Raw genomic sequence first — 23,420 nt, forward strand, 5'->3', positions numbered from 1 at the left:
TGTGAGAATGGAAAACTGTCTAATGTGAGATTTGAACCAAGAACCCTCTGGTTCAAAGACCTTTAGCATTACCTCCACACTACAGAAAGACAATGGAATAACTCTAACAGATGTTCTATATGTAGAATACAATTTTCACAAGAGATCTTAAAGCTAACTATATCAGGTTGTGAACCAAGAACCTTCTGCTATTAAGACCTGTAGCCTTTCCTCTACACCAGAGGAGGATGATAGTTTTATTTTAACGGATGTTCTATATGAATAGTGCATTATCACAAGAGAAGTTAAAGCTAAACTCAACAGGTTTTGAACCAAGGATCTTCTGCTATCGAGACCAGAAGCTTTTCCTCTACACTACAGGAGGATGATGCCAAAACAGACGTTCTATATGTACAGAGTGTTGGACTTCAACGGATCGTTGGTGGTTTGCATTGGGAGCTGGATTTTAGAGAAATGCTTTTAAGAAGTAAACAGCAGATCAAGTAGCTCAGTCTGTTGGAGCATGACTCGGGCTCTGAGGTTGCTGGTTTGATTCTTATGAGACCCATCGTCTAAGAAGCTGAGAAACTTGACCAGAGACACACAGGTCTCTTTCTTTGGGTGCTCAAGTCTTTCATGTGTATAACTTCATAATTTTACCGAGTGTCAGTGAGTAGGACTTGATAACCCAAAGCAAGCTCAGTCTGCTAGAGGATGGACTTGTAGACCTGGATTGTCTGTTGTGTATATGTGTGTCTGTTGTGTATATGTCAGCAGAAATAGGGAGAGACATTTAAAAAAGTAAATAAACCCGACTACATCACTTTTAGCTTCCAGTCCCTAGGAATCAGTCATGAGCAGTATTGACTGTCATCTAGGTCACAAGGTTGTAATGTAGGGCACATTCAAACTTTGAAGGACAGAGACGGTTTCTTTGCCTTGTGATGCAGATATGACACGATGTTTAAAAAAGTGAACTGATAAATAGAATTCTTGAGGCCTCACAAATGCAGGGTGGAATATAAAGGAGGTAGTGGATTTCAAAAGGGAAAAAACAACTGTTGCCCCCAAATCTATTGTTCTTCTAGAAACAGAAGTGGGCCATAAAGTGGGCTAAAGGAGAACGAGGCCACAAAGTGAGGGACACAGATGATTCATTCCCCAAATTGGCCACAATCAGCCCCATTAAGAACTGGATCACTTCAATGATTACCTTCCCTCATGTTGATAATGAACAGCCTTGGGCATGGCAAAGAAAAGCAGCACGTCTCGCCGCCTCCCAACCTTCCTGCTGCAAACACACTTTCCAAGCAGAGTATCAATATCACTCTGATTGTAGAAAGAAGAGTCATAATTCCAACTTTCACGTATATTCAATGACATTCTCTGGCGTGGACCAATTTATTACAACAGAAAAGAGGTAAAGAAATCTGAGACATCTACAGAGCTGTGTTTTAAGAGACAAAACGGTTCACACATTGATTAAACTGAAAATTGGATGTGGGAGAGAACTACAAGCAGCATCTTATTATAAGAAGTTATTATGAAATAAGAGTGAGCATGAGTGAAGGCAGATGTCTGATGTGTGTGTGCTCTACGATACAAGAGAAAAATGAAATGCATCTACCTGTTATTAATCTAATCTTTAGCATCCGTGACTCCTGGTCAGTGTTTATCACATTTCCCAGATCCAGAGAAAGCCGAGTACTTGTTTGCTCAAGCACCAGCAAGTATTTTCATGTAATTTTAAAATTATAGAACAGTTAAGAACGGCTTAAATAAACCCCATTCAAAGTAAGTTTGATCCAAGCAACATTATGTAATAGCACCCTCTGCAGCCAAACGTGGGGATTAATTGGGACTAGTGGACAGTTTAATTAATTTCACCCATCTTCCCTAAACTTGACCCAATCTGGATCAGATCTGCCCTGTGGCTTCAAAAGATGTGTCTAACTTGCCAACCTGAGAAGGGAGTTTAGTAAATGTTAGAGATAAGTATTTCAAACCACAAAGAAACAAGATTACCTACAAAGTATTTATTTCTCTTGACCATCAAGTACAGGCTGCACCGAAGCCTCAAATCTCCTCCACTGTGATTCGACATTAAATTAGTTCTGAGTAGTTTACAGGGAGGCAAACAATCAAATTCAACAAGAACAAAACCTATGAACTAAGACAGTATATGGCCCCAGACAGCACTAGTCTGGTTTTGATGTTAAACAATGTCCAATCTGAAATCAATTCAACCGTCCCACAGATCAGCTTCATACAGTCGAACCAGCACAACAGCAGCAACAGCAACTGCAAGTTCCTTCCCTGGTAAACTATGAAACTTGTGCTGCAAAAAAACATAAAGGGTCAGTGTGTAGGATTTAGTGATAGCTAGTGGTGAAGTAGCACAATGAACCAACTCAACACACCCTGCTAAGTGTGTAGGAGAACGTATATCATCCTTCAGCATACATATAAATTCCCAAGGCCTCGTCTGAAGCCAGTGTTTTGTTTCTCTGTTCCTTGTTACTAGAAACACGGCAAAACAACACATGGATAGGCTTATTCTGAGGGAACATAGTTACTGTAACATATTCAGTTTCTGCAAATAAATCCCCTGAACCCTACACACGACCTGACGACCTTCAAAAAACAAAACAGACAAAGAAAATGCTCTTTTCAATAAAACATATCCAAGCCACAGGGAGAACAGTAGGTCAACAACTAGGTAAAAAAAACAAGAATAGGCTCAGTAACAAAAGTCCCATGAGAACACGGTCCAGTTAGTATCTGCGGCGCTTGCTATTTGGCCCATCGAAGACGCCCCCTACTGGACTCCCCCTGCCAAATCCTGGAGCTGGTGCAACTTGGGGGGGCAATGGTTGCTGCTGCTGTTGCTGCTGCTGCTGCTGTTGTTGTTGTTGTTGTTGTTGCTGCTGCTGCTGCTGCTGCTGCTGCTGTTGTTGTTGTTGTAGTTGTTGCTGCTGTTGCTGATGTGGCTGCTGCGGATGTGCCTGTGGCTGCTGTTGCTGTTGCTGCAGTTTCGGGGACTCCACATCTGGTCGGCCCCCCATTTGTCCACCTTGCGGGTATCTATCGTTTCGCTGTGGTTCCAGAGGGGTCAGTGTTACAAAAAGGGAAGTGGGTTTGTTGTGAGATTGTGTTGATATTATAGGGATGGACGCATGTTTGGCGGTCAAACATTAAATTCATTGTATCCAAAAAGTTTTTCAAAGTTCGTCAATCGGGGTTGATCCAGGTGCAAAAGGGAGAGAGAGAAAAATGTGTCTATTAGTTATGTGGTTTAATACAATCATTTAGTATAAAGCATTTAATGGTGGAATTATGATCAAATTCAAACTATTTACTTTTTGATACAGACACATTGAGGCAATGTTCTGACAGCATATTTGATTGTTTGTTTTTCCTGTTACATTACCATGGCTCCATTCTCTGACATCAGTGGTGTGCCCATATTAGCAGTTCCCTCTCCGCCAATGGCTCCTCCCCTTCCACTCATGGTCATCATCTGACCCTGGTTACCACCGGGCCCTGCAGGGGTCGGGCTATAGCCGTCTACATGCAAAACAACAGCACAGCCGTTGGTCATTGGAAAGTTACACGAAATACATTTAATTCCCCAAAATAACTTTTGTAGCTGTATGCTTTTCTCATGAACTTAACACCTAAATGCTGAGGGATGCACATGATTGGTTCCTACAAAAAGAGACTGATCCTCTTTTTCTGCTCTATACTTATAGCAGATCAGAAGAGGTGGTTTCAGTCAACATAAGCATCACAAGCGTTGCTTGCTATCAGCCCAGGATATTGTCAAAAACAGGTAAAAATTAGATGCGTGTGGAGAGAAGTTTAAGAATTTTAACTACTATGAGGTTAGAATGGTGCATCCCCCTTAATTATTGGTATTCAAAACATTGCTACTCATTTAAAACACACTTAACTGCATGCTTAAGTCTTGATGTTAAACTTCAAGCAAAAATAAAAGATCTAACACCTGCTGGTTAATCTGAATATCATGAATGTCATTCATAACCAAAAAAACAATTAATTTAAAACCGTGGTCAGATGCTGAAACATGTTACACAAGAAATATGAAGGTTACATTTTAACAGGGACAGAGACTGAAGACTGTGAAATTAGCAGCTTGAGAGGTTCACACTTTAACTTAAATTTAGACCAAATGGACATTTTATCAACTAACCCTTGGATTGCACATCACCTTCAATAAAGACAACACTCGTATGAGGTTGTTAGAAGCCCACATTGAACTAGACAGGACTTGCACGGACAAGATAAGTAAAGTTCAAACTAAATAAAAACCAAGCTAAAGAATTCCTCCACTGGTTCCCAGCACACACTTGAACTTCAACAAGTAAATGCTGCATTAAAGATATTTCACTCAAATAAAGTTGCACACTTTTGCAATTGTAGTACAGTAGTACCAGTACAAGTATTTTTAAATACTAGAAGTTCATTGTTAGTTCTTTTTACTACATAATGTTGTAGAAATATCAACTAGACTCCGCAACATTCAGACATAATAGAAGAATCCCCCACACATCAAATATCCTAATATTGTTTCCAGTTTAAAGCTGAGAAGGGGAAGTAAATAGGAATGAAGCACTGCCGTTTGTAAAGGTGATGTGCAATCCAAGGTAACACTCTCTGTGTGGTGAAGAGCCACTGTGAAACAGTCTGACTATCTGACCTCAGACCCCGGCCCCTCATCCTGCAGAGCAGATCAGCTTTTAGTTTGAGGAATTTAGTTTCATATTGTTTGATTCTTGTCAATAATTATTATTTCCTCAGTAACAAAGTGCCTCATCCTGATGCAAAGAAAAGGACATTCAACTTGTAAACATGTTTAAATCATGACCAGCAGTTTAACTCTTATTACCATTGATTCCCGATAAAGAAAATTATGATCTATGATTTCACATCTGCATACGACTCAGGATGAGAGCTCGAGGACTGAGGATTTCTCAAACTATGACACCCCAACCCCGACAATGAGAGCCCTGCTCAGCACACTGTGTGATCTGTTAGTTCAGACATCATGTAGTCAGGTGGTATCGGATGTTTTCTGCTCCCTTTGTACCACATACCAAGTGAGTGCATTTGACACCAAATGGGGCCTCAAAAATTGAACTCTCACAAATTACATCTTGTTGAAAAGAACTCACTTGGGATGCGAGACAAATGAGAACAAGTATGTAAAATGACATCAAAGCACTTATAATCTCTGTTTGTTCCATCAACCAGTCCTCATTTCACAATCATGCCCATACCTCCCAAATTAATGGCTCCACGAGGGCCCAGCTCACCCACTCTCATTTCCTGTTCTCTCTGCAAGAAGTGAAGAAGAGCCTTGAGAATAAAACTCTGCTACAGTACAGGCCTGCAGCAGATCGCCCACAGGACAACACTCGCACTGTAAAAGATAACCAGGTAAATTATCCGTGGCTGTGTTTATGATTCCCAACCACTCATCCTTGCTTCTACTGCAACTCTGGCAAGAAGCCACATTAGCTGTTAATTCACTGGGAAGCTGATGGAAGTTCACTTCAAGTGTCTACATCTACAAAGAGGGCCAGACAAACAGGACCCTGCTCAATGAGTCAAGCTGCTGAATGTCGCATTATCATTATTATCCATTCAGTCATACATTTGTTCACATCCTGTCACATTATGCATACACATCCTGTTTATAAATACATAATATCACTATTAAACAAGCAGGACATATATGACCTAAAACATATGAGCCCATGTTAATGGGTCAATATCATTTAAACTATAACATCAATATGCAAATGCTCTCAAAGTGTCGAAATGCAGCTTTAAATAAATAATATATAATATAAAAATAATGATTATAGAATATAAATACATGAAAAACATATGACAATAACCTAGTATCACACTACTCAAGTTTGCCCAAATAATGCATCTAATCTCACAAGGGCTAAATGAATGGAAATTTGGATGAAAAGTTATTGCAAAAGCTGTAAACCTGAACTTTTGTATTCTTTATATACTTACCTGTAAAATTAGCAATATGTTACCTATATAATTATCAGTTTGGGATTACAATACTAAAGCCTGCACTAACCTATTTGTCCACAAGAGGGCCACGGTGGCCTGATTTACATTCTGTAAAACATCCATCTTTAATAATAATCCACAATTCCCAGCATATAAAAAGTAAGAAAGAGAAAGTTATGATTGAATGTGAAAATAATAATATGTAGGAGGGATATAGCTGATCATATGTAATTTTATGATAGAAAAGTCCTCTAACATATGGTTTGAAATAATGTTTTACATTAATGTATAATACTTTCTACTAAAACGTACCTAGCAACAAGACTTCTGACTATGACTAAATACCTAAAATAACACTTGGTTTGAGGACATTAAGCTGTGGCTGTGATTCATTATATTCTGCTGAGGGTCCTGGATGCATGTGAGTTTATTATGTACAGTATGTGTAAAGATGCCGACTCCAACAGGACGTCTAAACGGAGCACAGGATTTGAAGAGAAAAGTTATGACAACAACAACATACAGCATCACACCAACAGACATTCACACTTTGTTCACATTTACATAATGGCTCTTAGTCACTGTGAAGCCTAACCTGCCCATTGCTTTTAAAAGCACTGTGTAATCAAATCAATTAGCTATTCTGTGAATATTTGAAGATTGATGCTAGCCATGATTTAGGTTCAGTAGTCGAGCTCAGATTTGGGCCATATACTGCATGTATGTTGTAATGTTTCCCACTCAAAGAATGTATTTGGTAGCCAATCAATATGTACTGTATCCAGCAAAACTATACGTTCTACTCTCATCTAGATCCCTCATGCGCTAATTAATCTTATAAAGACAAAGTAAATACACACAACTCAGCAATAAATTAGCTCAATTAGCTCATTCAGACAAACAATGTGTAGTTGGACTATTTTCTCAAGGACATGAACTGAAAGCTACCACTGTACTGTGATGTAAACCGATACCACGGCTCCTCCATTTCAATAATTCAAATCCTTCTATCTGCTGGAAAAAGAAACAACACTATGCAACTATTTTGATACTGACAACTGAGATTTTACTACCATGAGAATTCACCACCGTATTGTTAGAACATCAAGTAAAGTATGCTGAAGTATGACATGATGTATTTCTACTTTCGTTCTGATTTATTTGTATGACGGAAAAATAAATGTGTGTGCTTTGGTTTAATCTTTCTTGTAATGTAACTGGACGTGTGTTTAAGTGAATGCAGACATTTCAGCTGTACTCACATTCTCCAGGTAGTTTGGTTTGAAGCCGTCTGGTTGGCGTCTCAGGTCCTCCTGATCTCTGTGTCTCATCATCTCCTCCTCTCTCCTCCTCCTCTCCTCATCATGTCTTCCGACAGGGAGGAAGATGCAGAAGAAGAAGATGAGTCAAATAGACAACTGACTTTGCAACATCATGTACTTGACAGGAAATAGGGAAAGGCAGAATAGGTTCCCTTTAAACAAATAGAAGAAATTATGGTCTGTTCAAAGAAAAGTGACACACCTCATCTCTATCTGCTGTCGTCTCTGCAGCTCCTGGTTACGAAGCTCCTCCAGTCTCCTCAGCTCCTCCTGACGCCTCATTAAATCTGGAATAAAGTCAATATTCTCCTTATCAACCAATACGACTGCAGCATGAAATGTGGCATCGAGTGAGCACTGAACAAACACACAACAAACAGCCCTTACCATGTCTCATTAACATGAGCTGGTGCTCGTGTTTGGCCGCCTCCAGCTCGGCCTCCAGTTTCTCTTTGGCCTCTTTAATGTTCTTGTCCACCTGCTCTCTCTGCTGCTTCTCCATCTCACTGAGAGCTTTCCAGCGAGACGAGTATTCAAACTCAAACGTGCCGGGCTGGGCGAAATGTGGCATCTGCTCCCGTTCCCTAGGAAAAGAAAGATGGGTTCAAAACCGCACTAGAAACAAAGGGACAGATTTTTTTACAAAAATGTATTTGTACCATTAGACAACAGCTCCCCTCTGTACTTACTTGTGGTATCTCGGAGTCTTCTGCAGCAGTTTTTCAGGGAATCCTTCCTCATCATCAAAGTGGTCCGAGGGCTCCACGATGGCTGGACAAGGTGTGCTGAAGAGAAGGAATTCAATGAATGTGTTACTCTCACATTTTACAACCTAACTTCCAGTATGTCTTTTACTCAGGGTAATACAGAACTAGTTTTTTTTCAGCCACCTTTTCACACTTATATCCCACACAGTGTAAAGCAGAAATAACTCCACGCACTCATTCAATCCCAGCCAGTTCTGTGTGCTCACCCCCGGAGACCCACTGCCCCCCCACCTTCCTTACTTGGTCAGAAGCAGTGCTCCCTCCGTGCAGCGCTCCAGGGCTTTGCGTGCAGCCACTTTGTTGGCAAACTCCACAATGCCTCTCCCCGAGGGACGCCCGCGGTCATCGGTCACGACAATGGCCCGTTCCACCGGCCCAAACTGAGAAAAGGCCTAAAGGGGGACCAGGTGATTCTCAGGTTACTTTTCACTCCACAGATATCAAGCAAATCAACTGACATGCAGACATTCTGTAGAGCTGGTCGTCCCCACTCTACCTGTTCCAGCAGCTCGTTGGTCACGGCTGGCAGCAGGTTGCGGACTGAGAGGGCGGCGCCGTGCGTAGCGAAGCGGATCCTGATTGGCCGATTATTCAAAATGGTCCCGTCCAGCTCGGCTTTAGCGATTTCTGCCAACGTCCTGGTTTCCTGTGAGACAAGGCATACAATTGGGAATGGTGACACATCACTGGGGTACATATGGTATTTGGCTGCAGAGTAAGTAACTACTAAAACTGTCATAAGTATTGATATACATTTGTGTCTCCTACTCTTTAACATTTGCTCTAGCTTTAATTATTTAAGTGTTATTTTGTTATGCCAGAGCACAATATCACAAGGTGTCATGTATACACAAACCGTATTTATTATGTGATGTGTGGAGCAATCACAACGGAAGTGACGTGATAAGAGCAAAACAAAACCTGCTGTCAACACTGAAACGTCAACATTCAGTATCTTTTGACTCAAAACTGTAAATTTGTATCGAATCTGAAATATTTAAAATGTACCCAACCTTCTCATAACTTAGTAAAACACAACCAGCAACTTGTAATACCATGATATGAAGTTACAGAGCTTTACTAGCATGTTTGCTAATGCTAGCCTAGCAGCTAGCTCCGCGTAGCCATGGTTTTCAGTCAACACGTGAAACAAGCAGAACAGATAAACAGAGAATTCAAAGTGAGGCGGTCGGGACTCGAACGTACCAGGCGGACGAAGCCGAAGCCCCGCTCTCTGTTGATGAACACCTCGTTAACTCGGCCGTATTTAGCGAACATGTCGGTGAACTCCTCCTCCGGGATGTCGAGCGGCAGGTTCCCGACGAAGAGGCGACACCGCTGGGTGAACGTCTTCTCTCCGGGCTTCCGAAAGCTGGTGAGGTCCAGGGTCATTTCTTCGGGTCTGTCTCCGCTTCCCTCGGCGGGTCCCTCCGCTGCCTCAGCCGCGGGGGACAGCTCCATCTGTGGCGGCTGCTGTTGCGGAGGAGGAGAGGGAGTCGGCGGCGCGGGGCTGTCTTTGTTCCCCGAAGGAGAGTGCTCCGAGGCCGGGGAGTCCTGCTCGCGTTTCAGTGGTTGTGGCGAGTTGTTGCTTTGCATGTTCGCGTGCTGCATGAGTCGGTTCGCCATGCCGGGGCTGCACCGTCTCTGTGATGGAGGAAGTGGGAGGAAAAGGGGCCAATGAGCCGCTGAGGATGCTGCACACCTCTCCACTGCCAAAGATGGCGGCGGCTGCTTACGTACAATACGTAGCGCTTTGTGGATCCAACCAGTGGCGTACGTGAGAGATCGGTACGCCCCCTCAGGGAGGCTGGGGGTCAGAGCTGGGGGGTGCTGAGAATAAGACTTTATAATGATAATAACAATAATAATACACTGTATTCGTATTATGATGATGAATAAATACAGTGCACAGTGTCACTTTTTTTAATTTTTGTATGAATTTGAATGGCCAACAACATTTTACCAGCTTTAGATGATTTTACATAAAAACACACAGGAAACACTTCCACACACAGAACCCAGCAAGGGAAGTGACCAATAATTAATATGGACATGGAAAGAAAATGATAGAAATCAACATATAGTTGCAACCTTTGCCTGGAATATTATTCAGAAAACTATATACATACAAATAGATAACAAAATACAGAGTCATGATACTGATTTATCAACTGACTCACCAGTTCAGTTTGTGGTTTCTGCACAACAAATGGAAACCAGCGACCAAACCACTCACTTTACTGGGATTATGCATAAGCAGCATTTGGAGGTTTCTAAATCCCACACAAAATAAATGAGCCCTTAGCATATTTCCAACCCAAACACATTCACTGCATGTGTTTTTGTCATTTGAGCAGGATGTGAATATTTCTCAGGTGCTGCTAAAAGCTTCTTTTTTCTAAACGACTGACACACCTGTCCACATACTGTAGCACATCTGTGTGCAAATGCAACTGAAATTCCTCTTTTTGACAAGTGTCTGCAGGGCTGCTATTGTCCTTCATACTCTCCTGTCAGGGATCATGTATCCAGACGGGTCAAAGGGCTGCTGCTTGTCAAAGATGAGTCTATGTTTGGGTTTGTCCACATACCGTGCATTGTACTCAGGGAATGTGTATCAGGAAGTGGTCATAGGAAGTGTAAAGTGAAATAATGTGGGGGCAGCTCAGGCCTTCAATCACTTTGGAATATTTTACATATCTGAGAAACAGTGATGTGTGATCTAAATTGGGATTATGGGGATAAACATGTATTAGAATCATGTCAGTTGCTTTCTCTATGACTTTAAGACCCATAACTCCTTATTTTATTATTATTTCTATAACTATAACTTATTATGTGTGTCTTACGATTCAATGTGCCAGATGGTTTAATGTAAGAATCTTTACATCATGGTGTTCGTGAATGAGAACCAAGAGAATAGTGTAAATAAAACTTTATTATTGTATCGATTTGTTATTTCTTTATTATCTATGAGATAATATATAGTCTGTAAATGAAAATAAGACATCTTGTGGGAGGTATCATTCGTGTGCCTGATGGGGCAGATGGGCATGGTGGTGACGTCACGGTGACGCAGCAGCAGCGCCCTCCTCCTCTCAGCAGCAGCAACAGCAGCAGTTCACTGGTTCTCATCTGCAGACCCAGGAGGAGACGCAGCCTGGTGAGTAACATTATCAAGTACTACAGAGACTTTTAAAGACATGTTGTGTGTCGTGCATGAATATCATTGACTAATAACGGTGCTGATTCAAGATTAAAATGGGATTTAATGTGTGAGCATCACTGTAAAGTCTATTTGCAAATATAGATATGTAATTTATAGAATATTATGCTTTCACTTTTTAACTATATAGAGCACTTTTTTCTCTTCCACCAGTCACAACCTCAAAATACTGCTACATTAAAATACAACAATCAATTTCAGTAACATGTAATCATATCAGGATCAAGGATCAAATATTTTTCTGTATTATTTATTACAATTCTACATTTTATTTCATAGTCCATTTCTAAAAAGTCAAGGCCAACTGTCAATATGATGAATAAACACATGAATAAATAAAGTAAAACCATTTAAGTTACTAATTCTTTACTCCACCATGCAAGTGTTTATTATTAGAAGTCACTGGTCTGACGTTGACCTTTTTAAATCCATAGTAAACAATGTTTTTTAAGACATCAAGCATTTTATGGGATGCACAGCTCAGGAGGGACCTCGTAATATCTTACAGTCATGCACTGACTCAGTGTGGAGACGCATGGGGGTGAAGACCGTGTGTGTGTGTGTGTGTGTGTGTGTGTGTGTCTGTGTGATGGTTGTCTGACCTGATGCAAGACACCAGTGTTACAACACAAAGTAGGAGGACTACTGTAAGAGTTCCTATAATATTTGAGGAGTACTCTGTGGATCTCTGACCTCAGGAGCAGTTGTGTGACAGAAGTCGAGCTCCTGATGTGCGTCCGGTCGATGGAGCTGAGCCGCGGCTGAGCTTCAAAGAAAATACCCTGGTGGCCTGAAACTTGATTGAGTATTCTTTAGACACGCATGAGCAACATGGAGCCTTTTTCCTTCATCTAACCAATTAAATTGTTCCCATTTGACGCGTTATTTTACTACCCAAAGAACGTCAGTTTAAATATTTATGAGTGCAAATGCCTTCATTATTACTAATTATAGTAATTCAGGTTTATCTGTCCGACTATACAAATGTTCGACATCCGGACTGCAAACATGTCTTTCAAATATCCCATAAGTTATATTGTTTTCTGCACGACTTTACATGTGATATTTACAATGTTTAGTGTCAAGTGCGTCTTTCAGTCTTAAATATATGAGATCTCTGACAGCACAGCCCTGGACGCTGAGACCTAAATGGCGTTTGCCTTGATTTATGTTCCACAACCGTTCAGGAATACGTGAGATATATTTAAAGTTATATATTTGTGTAAAGCACACCTCAACCTCTGGACCTCTGGGGACTTGATTTATCGCATCAGATTCAGCAGATGAACACAACTTATCTCCGGAATGAGGAGGTCAGGAGCGCGGGGGGGGGGGAGAGTCAGATAGTATTCTAAATGTAATTCTTTGTGTTTTATAAGAGAACAGGGAAGAAAAACATGTCTCTATTTCACTGTGGATGTGTCCTGTCGTGTATCATTAATACAACTGCCTGAGAAGCTGCACGTTTCAGCCCCACTCATCAACTTCTACACTCACAATCTGTGAACCTCACCCCCTCGTTGTCCTGAGAGACAGAGAGATTTACAAGCTACGCTCCTTCAGATTCTTTCAGCCCTGCGTGGCCTTGTAACTGGGACCCGGAGGAGTGGGTCGGCGCTGATTGAACGCCCCCACCTCGCCCTCCATCTCCTCTCCAGTTGTAACAGGGGGCCATTGTGCCTAATCCCTGCCCTCCAGACTCAAACCGGAGTTTTCTCCAGGCGAGGCCGAGCATCTATCCGACAGCTCAGAGTTGGAGAGCTAATCTTGAGTTTTCCTTTCAGCGTGCAGCATTTCATTATGAGCTATACAGTAGCAGCAGGACTTTAATGAATCTAAGCTCATGGGCTGAAAGACTTCTCCCAATCCTTCCGAATAATAACGTCATTAAGTCTAACTTCCAGAGAGCAACTCAACTTCCGAGGTGCAAGTTGAAATATCACAACCGATGGCGGTGAAACACAGACTGCAAATAAAGATGGACGATGCATCTTCACGCTGTATTTGGAGCCAGAGTCTCAAAGACCTGGATCAGTTTATTGGAGCATGGATAATGCAAAGAAAACAAGCATTTACAAGCACACAGCGACCATAACGCCTGGGGATAAAATACATAAACTACACAACACTGAGTTAAAAGGCATCTGAACTCAGACAACTCCAGTGATCGAAACCAGGTCATCTGGTGTTTAATTCGTTGACTGACATCTCAGTGAATCCACGAAGAGGATTTTGCTCCCGAGTGGAACAGAAAAGCTCAACTGATCACGCTTCCAGAAAAATATCTTAGAATTAAACTGCAGATGACACAGATGAGACTTGACACGGATCATTTCTAGATCATATGTAAGAAAATGTTATAAAAACAATTATTTAACAGTGGCAAAAAGAGTCAAGAAACACACAAAGATTGTCTTTCGCCCATGCATTTGTATATGGGGGAGGCATAATGTAAATGTTAGACCTGCTGTTCCTTTCTTTTATGGAGCCCCAATTACAGACGAGTAAACATGCTGACTAAACTAATGGGCGACCTATTGCATGACAGAGGAACAAAAAGCATTTGGCAAGCAGCGACTCTAATGGTTGAATTCCCACAGGATGTAAGGGGCTTGTGACGGGAACATAACTCATCTTTATGTTAGAACAATGTTAATTGTTAGAATAAATGTCTTCCAGCCCCTTGCCGTGCAATTAATCATATCCGGGGACGGATGCTAAGAGTAGGGGTTCCTATTGACGCTTAAATAATGAAGCAGGCTCACAGCATGAGCAGCACAAACAGCTGATCACAGACTCAGTCCTTGTATCCTCTCTGTTTTCTGTATTCAAGCATCTTGTTGTGATGCTCTCTTTGCTCTTTTAATGGTGATTTATTGTATTGTTACTCACATTTAACATCTATTTATCAAAGCACAGATATAAGTCTCAAGTAACATCTGTAGAATTGTTGTCAGAGGCAAATGTGTATTTTGCAAATTGGGAATGAAAGTTTATCTGGATTTTATTTAAATCATCAGCTGATAATTCCGCCCCTCTCTCTCCTCCACAGGCCTGAGTGCATGAAGCTTTTTGGGGCCCATGATGGAGGGCTGGCCAGCTGTGGCCTGGGTCCTGCTGGTGATCAACATCGCCCATTGGCTGAAAACCGTCCAGTCACGGGACTTCACCATGAAAGACATCGTCCTGCTGCATCCCTCGAGTAGGAGCAGAATGTTACTGTGAAAAGAATGTGTGCTCTAACCACGAAAACAGTGTAACTATAGATTTGAAACTGAAACAAATTATCCTTTACTTTCAGTTTTAATAAACAGTTCCATAATAATAAATGCAATTCAAATTTTAAATTCAAGAAAAGAATTGGCCTTGATTTGGCTCCATAAGCAAAAGGATCATAAGATAAAAGATTTGGCTGAGACTGAGTTCTGTGTGTGTGTCTCGTGAGTAACAGGCTTTGTCCTGTGATTGAAAAGCTGCTGACCCTGAGACCCGGAGCTGTCTCTGTTGAAACACATCCCGGCTCTCAGTGCAGATATGACTCCTGCCAATGGGAAAGCCAAACATCTCGTTGTTTGATCAGCGCGTCGGAGCCGATGTTCACTGTCTGTCTGCAGAACAAATCTCTTCTGTATGAACTTGACGTCTGCCACGTGGGTCATGAGAATAGTCAACAGTGTTTTGTTATTGTCGCAGACCCTGTGCTTAGTGTGTTTTCCTAATCAGACTTAATGGTGCTGGCTAATCACATTGATGAAGATTACAGAAAACAATGTAGAGTGATTAAGGTTTAAAGTTAGAGCCGGCAACTCGACAAACACCTCATAGACAACAATGCACTTTCTGGGACCTCAGCAACAAACCATTGGAAGTCAACAAAAACAACATATGAAAACTCAAACAAAGACTGTCCCAACGTTTTTTGTGATGCTTCTATAATTTGAAATATTTATCATTTTATTATGCACTACCATACAAGTAAACTTATTGTGTCTAACACCAAGTAGATGTGTTGTTTCACACACGTTAACATGTTTTATTCAAAGTAAAGTTCACTGAAGATGACTTATTAATATGAATATCATCATTACATGTGTGTGTGTGTGTGTGTCCTCCATAGCTACACCTCATCCCGGTGGCTTCAAGTGCTTCTATAATATGAAATATTTATCATTTTATTATCCACTACCATAGAAGGGAAGTTATTGTGTCTATCTTGCAAACACCAAGTAGATGTGTTGTTTCACATGTTTTATTCAAAGTAAAGTTCACTGAAGATGACTTATTAATATGAATATCATCATTACATGTGTGTGTGTGTGTGTGTGTGTGTGTGTGTGTGTGTGTGTGTGTGTGTGTGTGTGTGTGTGTCCACCATAGCTACACCTCATCCCGGTGGCTTCAAGTGCTTCACGTGTCGAGACGCTGCAGATAACTACGAGTGCAACCGCTGGGCGCCGGACGTGTACTGTCCCAAAGGTCAGTTCAAATCACACAATAAACAATTTGTCCAAATGGTTTGTGGTTGAAATGGTACAAGAGGATTGATTATCAGAGGGGGACTGTGTCTTCCAGAGACCAAATACTGTTCCACACTCCACATGATGGACCACAATGGACACAGTGTGTCTGTGACCAAGAGCTGTGCCACCCTGGAGGACTGTCTCTATACTGGCTGTACTGATGTCATCGTTAATGGCTACCAGGTAGGTGGAGTCTCTGGATGAAACTGCATTGCCACTCAGGGAAGTCACAGATCATGAATGTGTGTGTCTCCTGTCAGGTGTGCTCGTCCTGCTGCGAGGGGAACATCTGTAACGTGCTGGTGCCGAGGAACGAGAGCGACGCCGTCTTCTCCACTTCTGTGGTCAGCTCGAGCGGGAGGCTTCCACCTCCTGCGGCGCTGAGCCTCTTCACCATCATCATCCTCACAGCTGGACCGGGCTGAGAGGAAGAACTTTGCATCTGTGGGACATCGTCGAACTCTTTGAGACATTTTTTAAAAAAATCTGCTAGACGTGAAGAACAATTTTGACTTCCTTATCTTGTGATATTGCTAAAAGAAAACAGATGCGTGTGAATTTGTGTTTATTTTATCTTGCGTGATAAAAATCTAACCGCATCAGGGTGTTTCAAACTTTCCAGAAGGTTCAGAGTCACAGAAAATGCAATTTAAAGTTGTAATTTGAGATTTGGAAAAATCTAAATGTGATAACACTGCGTTCAGACACATCACTACTGCACTATGTTCCCTTTCCATTAGACTTGTCTTCCTGTCAGGCAATTTTACTTTTGTTAAAAGATTTTTGGTTGATTTATTAATGTTTACTTTGCAACAGTATTAAAATTATAACCGCGTTGTAGTTTAACCATTTTGAGAGATTTTATTAATAACAGCCAAATACTCCAAAACGTTGAACGGTCTTTTTTCCCCCAGTATTTCAAACTAGTTTTTTGTATATTTTATAATATATATTAAGGACTCTTATTATGAAAATGAGACACAAACATACTCACAGCTACAACAAATAGAGTCATTTCAGCCAGGTCACTTTCTTTATTCAGCAGCTCTGAAGTGTAATGCCTCAACTCAGACACTATCCACATTTCAGGAGAAACAACAGAGCACTGTACATACACACAGTGTTCACCAGTTCTTTTAGTTCCACTCCAGCAGCTTATCACGGCCTTTAAATCTCTTCTTTCTTTCTAAAATTACAATTTCAAAACTGCCTTAAAATAGCTTAAATGTAACTCTTCAAAAACTTTTTTTCACCGGATTTGCAACTTTGAATCTGGATCTTTTCACACGAGTTAAAACAGCTGCCTGGATTTGAAAGGTTTCCATGTTAAATTCATGTTTCTAATATTATAAAACAGGATGATTCCATCATTTAAAATCCTCCTGCAGACTTTCTTCAAATGGCAACTATCACATTGTGCACCGAGTGCACTTCTCCCTGGATGTAGTGTGAGATAAGCCGGGTTTGAAATGTCAGTCTCATTCAAGTCCTTAGTAATAAATCCCTGGTCCAGCTGCCGTGTATTGCATTGAGACAAACCGTCCGCTGACACAAACCATGTATCAACACTACTGTACATTCACATCCAAGCTTCTTCAAACCATAAATAGAGGTGATTTGTTTGGATTTTGCTCAGTATAAAATATTCTAAAGAGAAAAAAAGCCTATTCGTCCTCATCTAGTATTTTTGAAAGTCCTTGTAGTCTGGCGATGGCTCTGCTGTATCTAGGCGCGTTAGTGAAAACAGTCCCGACAAACAAAGGCGTTCCTCTCAAGATGTGTCGGATCACCGTGCAGGAGCCCGACACCTCGATGTGGAAGCCCAGCTCCCTCAGGCCCGCGTCTGTTTGCAGTTGGGTCTGACTTGATGGAGACGCAAAGAACTGCAGGGAAACATGCCGCTCATCAGAATCATACAGCTGTCTTCTAAATAACAGTTTAGAAACATGAATAATGTAACAGTGGCCTTCATTCAGTTCAGCAGGGAGACAGAGACAGGCTGTAAGACTGAATACCAAACAACCAGGACACAGAATAACTCACAGCTGTTCCTGTTGTTGGGTCGATGAAGTCGGCCCAGTATCCTGCTGTCCACAGAGCGAAGCACATCTCTTTGGCTCCGCTCACAAACTGAGGTCAGGAGAGAAAACACAATCAGCAGCTGCTTCAGCTCGATGCAGCTCACGTTTCAGGACTCTTCATGCTGGAGGACTGACTCTGTGCAGCAGCTGATCTTGGTCCGGCTCCTCCACCGGCTCCTCACAGCGAAGGCTCCTCTGTGTCACCGTCACAACTGTGATGGACGTTGTGGGAGCAGCGGGAAAGAGCAGCTCCAGATCTGACAAACACACAGGTACACAAATTGAGTTTTCTACTAAGGCATCGTAGTTTTCTTGACTTTACGTTATGAGTCTCTGTGTAGGAGGATTTCTCTTTGTTTACCTTTCCTCAACAGCTCAGGGCAGGAATTGATGTAGCAGTCTGTGTCTGTCTGGGTAAAATACTGCTCAGCTTTGTGGACTCTCAAAGATAAAGGACCCAGTTTTTCCTGGTGAACACAAAGACACACGTTGCATAAAAATACAATGAAAATCAACACAACACCCTTAGCCCTCAAATTCGTTTTTTACACCAGTAACGAAACCTTTCTTTCACTTTTTACTTTTAAGGCAAACAAATTACCTCAGTGTCTACAATGCTACCTCTTGTCCTGTCAGCAGAGAGTAAGAAATACACAAAGACTTACTTGGAACTCGCTGACGAACTGGGCCAGTATGAACTGGTGTCGCTCTATGCTGCTCGGTGCCGTCAGCACGTCAGGTACCGTCCTGTGGACTGGAGCCTTCTTTTGGTCCGCCATGCCCTCCAGGTGGCAGTCAAACCCAACGTTGCCCGGTAACTGGAAGCGCTGGTCCTGAGGTCCGAATGGTCCCATGTTCTCATCGGGCCACACAGTCCTGGGGCCTGGAGAGGACACAGCCAGGACATTAGTGGGTGTCGCCCGTGTGAGGTTTTGTTTTGCTTAACATCTGCTAAACCCACAACCCTTACTCTTCAACAAAATGGAGCTTAACTCCTATTATGACTGCCTCACCTGAGTCTGTGGGAGATACACTTATATACGGCTCATCTGAGCTTGCAGCCGAGAAGGTTCTGGTTCTGCTGGACCTGAGAGCAGCTAGTGCCTGACGGCCCGCTGGCTGAGACAGGATCCACCTGCCTCGACCACACAGCACCTGCAGAGACAAGAGACACTCTGTCATCAGCAGACTGCAGGTTACGAAAGAGCAACACATGCAAACATTACACAATCCCTTAAGTTTCTCATTACACCACTGCAACACCAGCCACCGAAAACTAATGACCCAAATAAAGAAGTTTAATTCTGTAAACAAACTTACAAATTGACCTTTTAACCTGTGTGTAAGCTGCACTGATGTTATGCCTGATTCTAAAGTTATCTCCACACAGTAAACATCTCTAAGTCTCAGAGCAATTATCAAACATGAGTAGTTGAGCTACTTACGCTGCTGGACATCTTGATCTGTGTCTTCAGCGTTAACCTCGTGAACCTGTGTGACAGTGAAGTGTTACTGGAGCTAATGACGAACCCCAAACACAGCTTCAGGCATGAAAACAACAGGCTAACCTGCAGCTAGCTGGAGTTAGCACCTGTAGTGATGCAATGGACGCGTGTGTCTTTAACGGGAGCAGTGAAAACAAGCAGGATCGAGCCTGGTTCTTCAGAGGTCCCCACCGAATTTAACGTTTACACACGAGGAAACAGAAAACACAAACAAGCTAGCTGCGGCTGTTAGCTCAGTGCAGCTAGCCGATCAGCTGATGGGACACTTCCCCCATTTTGTCAACAGTGTTTAAACGCGCTTAACTATGACGACACGTTACACAACTAACACGCAACAACGCAGAGAGCGATAGTCTTTAGAATCTGTGGGAGAAAATACAAATCTCAGTGAGTTAACGAGGTTAAATTAAACATAGAACATGTTGTTCAGACCTGCTTCTGTCGCACCAACCAGCTTTCACAACAACATACGATAAAACTACGGGAAGTCGAGAGGGACAAACAGACCCCCGCGAAATTATACAAGCATATATTTTGAGTGTTTGTTAAATAAGTGCAGCAGAAAGTTTGGATTTAAAAAACTTCACCTTCCTCTGAGTGGAATAGTGTTTTTTCATATTCTTATTATGACAATAAAACAACCTTTTGTTTAATGCGCATCAGGCTGCATTTCCCAAGTTGTCCACAAGATGGCAGCAAAGGACAAGATACCATAATGCCACCCTGAACAGAACTCCATCAGCTCCTGTGAGGCCTTTAAATTCAATGAGGATTTTATTTGTGTATTTCACACTTTAAATGGACTACTTATAGTTTTCATGATATATATATAAATATATATAAACAATAACTTATCAACACCTGCCGTGTCACCTAGTCGCCTGGGTGTATAAATCAAGATGAAGCCACAGAGTTTGTGTATGAAGATGGACGACATGTCAGATCCCCAGAAGTGAAGCCAAAGTGTATTGATCGCTGGCTGCAGTGCAGGTCGTCAACCCGTTCGCCTCCATGTCTGTGGACAGGTCAAATAAAATGTCCCTAAGCTGCTTGGTGTATGTTGAAGGGTTTATTTTCCCAGTATGTTTGGTTTTAATTAGTAATTTGATTAAAAAATTGGTTGAAATGTCATCGACAGCTGAGTCTGACTCACGATTGGTGGAGAATGTGTATCCACTGGATCGATACTAGACTCTGGCTTCAAATCTGGCTTTATTTGTGCTGTGGTTTTTTTCGGAACATCTCTAATTGGATTGTACTGCTCTTGTACAGTCACGACAAAAGCCTTTTATTATATATATGTTGTACATATATCTTTTTAATGCCATTTAAACAACTGTGATGACTTTCCTTTCACTTGATTAAAGACCTGGTGTGTTTGTACTGGACAGTTCCCATGAGGGAGTCTGCAGAGAAACACGCTCAGCAAAATCACCACCCACGATCGATAGAGTTTTAAAAGAAGAAAAATAGAACAGAGTTATTTGCCGTCAGAGGCCGTGAAGGACAAGGACGACCAGTCAAGTGTATTTTGCTGGCGTGTACACATCTCTTTAGCTGACTGGGACAAGCTGATTGACACTTTCTCTGAGCGGACAGGATTTGCAGTGGGAGTTTACCCCGGGACCAACATGCCTCACCCACTGTGGGCAGCTGCAGCAACGTGATGTGTCCATGTTTATTTGTGATTGTGTGTGTGTGTGTGTGTGTGTGTGTGTGTGTGTGTGTGTGTGTGTGTGTGTGTGTGTATCCCGAACCATATGTGGAGCTGCAAAGAGCCAGGCTGTCAGTGAGTCTCCCACAGGATCATTTGTAACAGCAACACAGCATCTACCCAACATGAAGCCCCTTTGGGGGGTGTACACACACACACAGAGACACACACAAACACACACACACACACACACACACACACACAGACACACAGACACACAGACACAGACACACACACATACAGATAAACATGTACCAGCATCCTAAAGCAGCTGGCAAATGAATTCTTCACCCCAGGCTGTCTCTGAGGTGAAGAGCATCGAAGAAAGTCACTGCTGGAAATTCATCTTTCGTAGTGAGATGATCTGCAGCTTCACTGACATTCAAGATGCACCTTGCAATTATTTTTACTAATAACTAACATGATGAAAGTATTTGCTGTGATCTTGTGGGACTGTCACTCCATATTGAAAAATATTGATTTCACAGCTGCATAAAACAGAAAGGAAGAGAACTTATTCAGATGATGAACTGGAACCAGCAAGTGTTTGTTATTTAAATGGTGTTATCCTTTACATTGAATTCACTGATGGGGCTATTATTCATATTAATGCATTTTCGAACTTGTGCTGTCTTCCCTGATTGAACCTCGTCACTGTGGGCCCTAATGCAAAATACATGAAGAGCTCCTCCTGAAACAACACAGAATTATATGAAAAACAGAATAAGAGTGCATAGACAGTGCTGCCTCATTAGTGGCTGCAAACCCCAGGCTTGCACTTGGGAAATAATTGAACAGTTCAGCACTGCCGACAACGCTCGGAGCATTTTGGAACCCATTTGAACAAATAAGCACCAGGTGCAAGGTTGGAGGATTGGTGAGTTTTATAATAATCTCTGAATAAAGTCACCAAAGAGGCTCCAGCAAGTCCAACAAACAGAGATGAGTTCTGGGAGAGTGTTTTCTACAGACACAAAAAGATGCTGGTTGATTCATGTTACCAGAAATAAGGCATCCACTTCCTTTAATGCACAGTTTTAATTTGCTCATTTGGAGGAAAAGCAAGAAATTAAAATATAAGAAGCAGAAATGTTGCAAAAACATATTCATGCTTGGCTGAGTTAGAAAAGTAAAGTGATGAAAGTAAAGAGCAACTAACTGCAGTGGAAATACACAAGAAATAATTCATTATGACTTTTGACTTGTGCTCTTTCGTTAATCTCTTATGACAATGCGATAAATGTGTATATTCTTTACTTTCCAAGGGGCCTTGGAAATGGGACAGCCTTGGACAGCCTAGTCACACTGCTTCGACGCCACCGGTCTTCAAACGCAGCCTCTAAAGCAGGCAACCCCTGAATCGAGACCGAGCTACATTGAGCTCGACTCCACGGAGCTCCACAAAGTTCCAGTGACTAACTTTGAGCCGAACTTGGCAGTAGGGGTCAGAAATAGCAGAATATTACTGCAGGTGTCTGTACCTGATGCTCGAGTCTGTTCCAAAACGCTCTGAGCACTGTCAGTGCTGCTGAACTGTGCAATTAGGCCTTTTCCCACTTGTAAGCCTCGGGGCTGCAGTCACTAATGAGGTAGCGGTGTGTGTGTGTGTGTTTGTGTGTTACACTGCGCATAAAATGATATGTATATATTGAGGGCCCCGGGGTGAAGCTGCAGCACCGGCACCGACTGATACTCGGCTGCTGAGGCAGAACCTGACACTCTGCAGACCTGAGATCCTTGATCACTATTTACTCAGTTTTTCTTTGTCGAGTAACACCCACCTGGAAACAGCTCCTCTATGCAGCAAAGGCTTCATTAATATTCAGGCAGGCAGTAATTATGAGGAAGATGATTACTACACAGTTTGCATGAGAGAACACTCTGGCACGTGGCACCCTGATCATTTATGTCATTTTACATATCTTTACATATCATGAATGCAAGTGTCCTCTGTAGGGCTCGAACAGCAGCCTGCTCCCAACACCGGCTCTCCTCTCATCAGCCAGAGGAGATTGATGCAGCAGCTTTCAATACAAATATGAATGCATGTCTATTTAGGACCACCCTGGAAAGAGATGAAAAACTTAAGAGAATTGTGCATGTTGTCACTCTGCAGCGATGCAATCAATTTTTCCCCCGTTTTCATCTGAACAGGTCTCAAAACCTCCAAACGAATTCATGGTATTCAACCCAAATATGATTTCTTTGCCGCCACTGACCACAAGCAAAAGCAGCAGCTCCACAGAGTA

General features: G+C 42.1%; 3 protein-coding genes across 6 annotated transcripts; 1 reads left to right on the forward strand and 2 right to left on the reverse strand.

Annotated features, from left to right (window-relative positions):
• Positions 1-2,000: 2,000 nt before the first annotated feature.
• Positions 2,001-9,843, reverse strand: pspc1 (paraspeckle component 1). Of its 2 annotated transcripts, XM_053417411.1 has the most exons (10): positions 9,332-9,843; positions 8,622-8,771; positions 8,366-8,517; positions 8,048-8,143; positions 7,746-7,942; positions 7,561-7,645; positions 7,299-7,404; positions 5,280-5,337; positions 3,410-3,546; positions 2,001-3,074 (listed from the first exon to the last, which is right to left on the reverse strand). In XM_053417411.1, the coding sequence occupies exons 1-10, from the start codon at positions 9,749-9,751 to the stop codon at positions 2,754-2,756; spliced, it is 1,722 nt and encodes a 573-aa protein (XP_053273386.1). In that variant the 5' UTR covers positions 9,752-9,843; the 3' UTR covers positions 2,001-2,753. The 2 variants fall into 2 exon arrangements, 1 of the variants encoding a protein (XP_053273386.1); XR_008334115.1 differs by lacking the exon at positions 5,280-5,337 and having other exon boundaries at positions 2,933-3,074.
• Positions 9,844-14,408: 4,565 nt separating this feature from the next.
• On the forward strand, positions 14,409-16,296 carry lypd6 (LY6/PLAUR domain containing 6). Its single transcript, XM_053417615.1, has 4 exons — positions 14,409-14,553; positions 15,729-15,827; positions 15,924-16,054; positions 16,132-16,296. Exons 1-4 carry the CDS (start codon positions 14,433-14,435, stop codon positions 16,294-16,296), a joined length of 516 nt encoding a protein of 171 aa, XP_053273590.1. The 5' UTR covers positions 14,409-14,432.
• A 586-nt stretch (positions 16,297-16,882) lies between these two features.
• On the reverse strand, positions 16,883-19,931 carry mmadhca (metabolism of cobalamin associated Da). 3 transcript variants are annotated; one of them, XM_053417435.1, is made up of 8 exons: positions 19,890-19,931; positions 19,398-19,443; positions 18,966-19,107; positions 18,618-18,835; positions 18,314-18,419; positions 18,088-18,209; positions 17,915-18,001; positions 16,883-17,754 (listed from the first exon to the last, which is right to left on the reverse strand). In XM_053417435.1, exons 2-8 carry the CDS (start codon positions 19,407-19,409, stop codon positions 17,536-17,538), a joined length of 906 nt encoding a protein of 301 aa, XP_053273410.1. In that variant the 5' UTR covers positions 19,410-19,443; positions 19,890-19,931; the 3' UTR covers positions 16,883-17,535. The 3 variants fall into 3 exon arrangements, with proteins under 3 accessions (XP_053273410.1, XP_053273412.1, XP_053273411.1); XM_053417437.1 differs by having other exon boundaries at positions 19,544-19,931; XM_053417436.1 differs by having other exon boundaries at positions 19,521-19,931.
• Between the last annotated feature and the right edge of the window lie 3,489 nt (positions 19,932-23,420).

Source organism: Pleuronectes platessa, chromosome 24 (genome assembly GCF_947347685.1).
Source record: "Pleuronectes platessa chromosome 24, fPlePla1.1, whole genome shotgun sequence".
Lineage (NCBI taxonomy): Eukaryota > Metazoa > Chordata > Actinopteri > Pleuronectiformes > Pleuronectidae > Pleuronectes > Pleuronectes platessa.